Genomic DNA, 5,099 nt, shown 5'->3' on the forward strand with positions numbered 1-5,099 from the left:
CTGTGTGTGTGTGTATGTCTGTCCGTGCCTGTGTGTGTGTGTATGTCTGTCCGTGTCTGTGTGTGTGTGTGTATGTCTGTCCGTGTCTGATTGTGTGTGTATGTCTGTTTGTCTGTCTGTGTGTCTATGTTTGTGTGCCTGTCTATCTGTCTGTATGTCTATGTCTGTGTGTGTGTGTCTGTCTGTATGTCGGTCTGTGTGTGCCTGTCTGTCTGTGTGTCAGGGTGTGTGTGTGTGTGTGTCTGTCTGTCTGTGTGTATGTTTGTGTGTGTGTGTGTGTGTGTGTGTGTCACCGACAGGATCCCAAGTTTGAAAATGTGTGAGAAAGAGACAATTCTTCAGGATCCTCAAAATCATCTGCAGACACCTTCTGTCCCTAGGGTTTCATATATATTCCAAAAATATGCTTTATTCATAAATGATCTATAAGTAAATATACCAAGTTCAAACCAGTTCCTTTACAGATTTTGCAAAAAATACAGTGGAATTTTGACATTCCACAATACAGCTTCAATCCAGTTGCAACATAAGAACGGCATTTTCCAAACGTAAAAGGAAACCATTCACATTCTCAAAAAGGCCAAGAGGGTATCTCTAAACATACTAGAATCTTGCATCCCTGAGGCAACATCCCAGAGACCTTGCTCACGAGAGGGCAAGAATCCATTTACATAGAGTCATACAGCACGGAAACAGACCCTTCAGTCCAACCAGTCCATGCCGAACATAATCAAAACTAAACTAGTCCCACCTGCCTGCACTTGGCCCATATCCCTCGAAACATTTCCTATTCATGTACTTATCCAAATGTCTTTTAAATGTTGTAACTTTACCCACATCCACCACTTCCTCTGGAAGTTCATTCCACACACGGACCACTTTCTCTGTAAAAAAAAATTGCCCCTTGTGCCTTTTTAAAATCTTTCTCCTCTCACCTTAAAAATAAACCCCCAGTCTTGGAATTGCCCACCCTAGGGAAAAGACACTTGCCATTCACCTTATCTATACCCCTCATGATTTTATACACCTATTTGACATGTTTTACATATTTGAGTTGAAATGGGTTTCAGAACCAGAAACAAAAACCCACTCTGAAATCCTAATAATTGATCCGTGATGTGTACAATATGTGAAAGTGAGTTCTTTTTTCCAACTTGTTCAGAGGATGTGGGCATCACTGGGTGCAGGCCAGCATTTATTGTACATCCTTAGTTGCATATGTGCTGTAGGTACACCCACTATGCCATGAGGTAGGGAATTCAGGATGTTGACTCACCCATTTCTGATGAAGGGTCTAGGCCCGAAACGTCAGCTTTCCTGCTCCTATGATGCCACTTCGCCTGCTGTGTTCATCCAGCTCTACACCTTGTTATCTCATGCTTAAGGAATGCCTGTTACATTTCCAAGTCAGGATGGTGAGTGGCTTGGAGGGGAAACTGCAGTGTCTGGTGTTCCCATGCATCTGCGACCCTTGCCCCTTTAGGTGATAAAGGTCATTAGTTTGGAAGATGTGTGCCAAGGGAGCCTGGGTGAGTTGGTTGAGGAACAGATTAGAACCTGACTCCCTGGTATCTCCATCTGGGCAGTCCCACTGGGTGATTGCAGACTTAGATGGAAGAACAGAAGAAACAGGAACCAGAGTAGAGCATTTCCAACCTTCACCCAACACTGAAAGAGACCATTCTGCCCATCAAGGTAACACATCTCCTTATAAAACAATTCAGTCACTCCCATTCACCCATTTGATCCCCTTGGCGCTGCAGGTTTAGATCCTTAAGGTGCCCATCTGATTGACTAATGGAATGAATTTATCCTTGTCAACCTTATCCAAAACCCCTGATCAAAGGAGGACCAGCCCAATCTAAAACCTGAGCCCCGTGAGGACTCCTGGCCTATAGTATATATTCTTCTCTTGCATTCTGTAGCACTGAGCTCTCAGTATCTGACAGAAGTTAAACTTTGTTACTTTTATCTTGCCCTGCATGCTTTTTAACATCCAAGAGAGTTGGGACCTCCGGCTTTTCTTTTGTAGGTACATATTGGTTCCGAGCCTTCTCTATCTCCTCCTTGAATGCCTCCGTCTGTTCCTGATCCAAATTTGCCTTGCAATAGCTACTTTCAGGGCACTTTTCTCATATGAACTCTTGAGTTTCATAAAAATTGACCATTCCCCAGAAGAACCATCTCCCTCACCAGTATACTGCTCACAGCGAGATACACTATGGCACTCCTGTTTGGTCCTCATTGTTAGCCTGGCAGTAACCCATTATGTTCCTGCAGAAACAAGGCTTTCTACAAGCTCTCAACGAAACCTGGAGTTTGAGCTCCTCCAGCCGTTGGCATTTCCTGAACATGTGGTCGCCATGGACTCAGGATGTGTTGTGGAGTTCCCACGTGGAACAGGACACACATTCTGCAGGACTGAGGTGACCTGCCATGCCCCCTTTATTTTTTGAGCATCGACTACCTGAACAGAAACACTCTTAAAACCTGATCGGATCGAAAAGAAACACCAATGGGTGCTCGCCAATCACATATTTCAGAATAATGTTATGTCACAGATCAGCCGTGACCACACTGACTGGTGGTAGAACAGACAGCTCCCGGTTTCCTGTCTTGAATTAATTGGGCCATCTAGTTTGCAGCTACACACTTAACTTCAGATATTTACAAGGTTTGCAAAGTGATTGGTAATGAGAGAAAGAGAGTGTGTGGATGGAGGGTGGTGCTGTGTCCAGTGTAAACTCCAGACTAAGTCTCCTTTGCTCTTACAGCTAGGGAGGGAGCCATCTGATTATTCTGAAACACTTGTGAACTAACTCTTAAACAGAAATCAGTCTGGCCCCTGCAACAGACTGGGAGAAAACAGTGCCCAGAAACCCGGAGGGGCCTCTTACTACTTTCCTACAGTCAAAAGGATTGGTACCTATCATCTCTGAAACTGTATCTTAGCAGCAGTTAACATCCCTAAACTATATCCCAACAGCACTTAGAATTCCTCGAACAGTATCCTAACAACAGTTGCATCCCCAGAATTGTATCTTCTCAACATTCCTGGAACTGTATACCGACAAAAGTTAGTATTCCTAAAACTGTATCCTAGCAACAGTCAACGTCTCTGGGGCTATGTCTTAGCAACAGTCAACAACCCAGGAACTGTAACCTAGCAACGATCGGCATCTCTGGGACTGTGTCTTAGCAACAGTCAACTTCTCTGAAACTGTGTATTCCAGCAACAGTCAGTTTCTGTGGAAATGTATCTCAACGTGAGAAAATACCTTCAGGAAAGGAAGGGAGAAACCTTGGTGGGAGTTCCCCGTCACTTTTGTCTTGGAGTCTTGTTCTAATTTTAACAAAACTGTTCCTTTTGCATTATGACCGTGTGCAGTTTGAAGCTTGCGATGGACAAATTTATAGTTCTTTTAGTGGTTGATTTAAGACGTGAATATGAAGACTTTATTTCTCACCTAAAGGTATAAAACAGGTTGAATTTAATTTTATTAACTACATTGTAAATCTTAAATAACCTTTACCGAGCAGAACTGACTCAGTAAGATCGGTTGCTGTATTTAAGAATTGTGTTAACATTAATTTTTCTCATTAGTATCTTTAATATGTCTTAGCGTAGCTGGTTTCATGTTTTATTTAATTAAATGTTGAGAGGAAAGGAAGGGGCCTCACCATAAAAAAGAAACAACTGGTATGACAAAGTACCCACTCTATAACTGGGCATGGTAACACAGACATGGTAAGTGTGGCTGGCAGTCACAAACCCTGTGACTGGACTAGGTACTACCCATGTGCCCAGACTGGTTACTGCAGGCACAAGATTTAGCAAAGCCACAACCGGGTGACCATTTGCAGTTGAGACCATAATGAGGCAAGACGTGGTTGAGATCTGATGCTCACCCTATACCAGTAACAGGCAAACTTTGCTGTCTTCAAAGCCAATCCCCACATCAGTCACCATGGGTTGGGGGAGATGGTTGCATAATGGTAATGTCACTGGACTAGTAATCTGAAGGCCCAGCCTAATGCTCTGGGGTACAATTCCCACCATGCTGGAATTTAAGATCAATTAATAAAACCTGAAATATAAATTTAGTCTTGGTAATAGTGACCATGGCAACTATTGTTGTAAAAGCTCCATCTGGTTCACTGACGCCCTTTAGGGAAGGAAATCTGTCTTCTTACCTAGCCTGGGCCTACATGTGACTCCAGACCCACAGCAATATGTGGTTAACTCTTAAACGCCCTCTGAAATGACCCAGTGAGACCTTCAGTTCAAGGGCAATTAGGGATGGGCACCCACCAGCGACACCCACATCCTATGATGAATTAAAGAGTTGGGATCCCATCACTTTTGAACCAGGTGCCCATCTGTTGTACCCAGTGGAATCTGCAATAAGCGTTGAAAGGTCACTTCCCCCCCCCCACCCCACGTCACCTCAGTGTCTTCCCACTGATGCACTTTTCAGTAAATGAGGATGTGGAAGACCATTGGCTACCCTGGGTGAAAATTTGGTCTCACAGGTTTAATCACAATTCGATTCACAGTTATTTTGTGATGGGAATTATATTAAGAAATAAATCAAATTATTTTCAGTAGCAGTGGTCTCATTTGATTATTTCCTCGTTACATGTAATCTTCCTAAATCTCCCCTCAGTGAGAAGTAACTTCATTGCACCAAGCTGTGAATCTTAACAGACCGTACTGTCAGGTCAATGAAGCAGATGGCAAGAATCAGATAGAGAAATGCATACAACATTAGATAGACAGTGAGACTGGCAATAGACATAGTCACCTAGAGTGACAGGGAGACAGGTAGAAAGGCAGCTAGGCCAGGAGAGAAATAGCAGGTGTGTGTGTGTGTGTGTGTGTGTGAGAGAGAGAGAGAGAGAGAGAGAGAGACAAAGGAAAAAGCAGATAGATGGAGAAAAAGAGAGTCAGAGAAGATAGACAATGATGTGGTGTTGGTGGGTTGAAAGATGGTTCCACCATCCCTATTTCTTTGACCAAGTCTAAGGGTCTATTTTGTTTACAATGGCAGAGGTACAACCACTAGTGAGTCTTAACAAGAGGAGGCTGTTATCTTAAT

The 5,099-nt window shown here is 43.4% G+C and overlaps 1 protein-coding gene across 1 annotated transcript in view; it reads left to right on the plus strand.

Annotated features, from left to right (window-relative positions):
- LOC109938727 (forkhead box protein A2-like) overlaps window positions 1–4,209 on the plus strand; it is a 5,874-nt gene extending 1,665 nt beyond the window's left edge. Inside the window, exon 2 of the mRNA XM_048618390.1 lies at window positions 2,775–4,209. Coding sequence (XP_048474347.1) covers window positions 2,775–2,778 — 4 coding nt within the window. The 3' untranslated portion in view covers window positions 2,779–4,209. The remainder of the gene's footprint in view (window positions 1–2,774) is intronic.
- The last annotated feature ends 890 nt before the right edge of the window (window positions 4,210–5,099 follow it).

This window comes from Rhincodon typus, chromosome 39 (assembly GCF_021869965.1).
Source record: "Rhincodon typus isolate 14 chromosome 39, sRhiTyp1.1, whole genome shotgun sequence".
NCBI classification, from domain to species: domain Eukaryota; kingdom Metazoa; phylum Chordata; class Chondrichthyes; order Orectolobiformes; family Rhincodontidae; genus Rhincodon; species Rhincodon typus.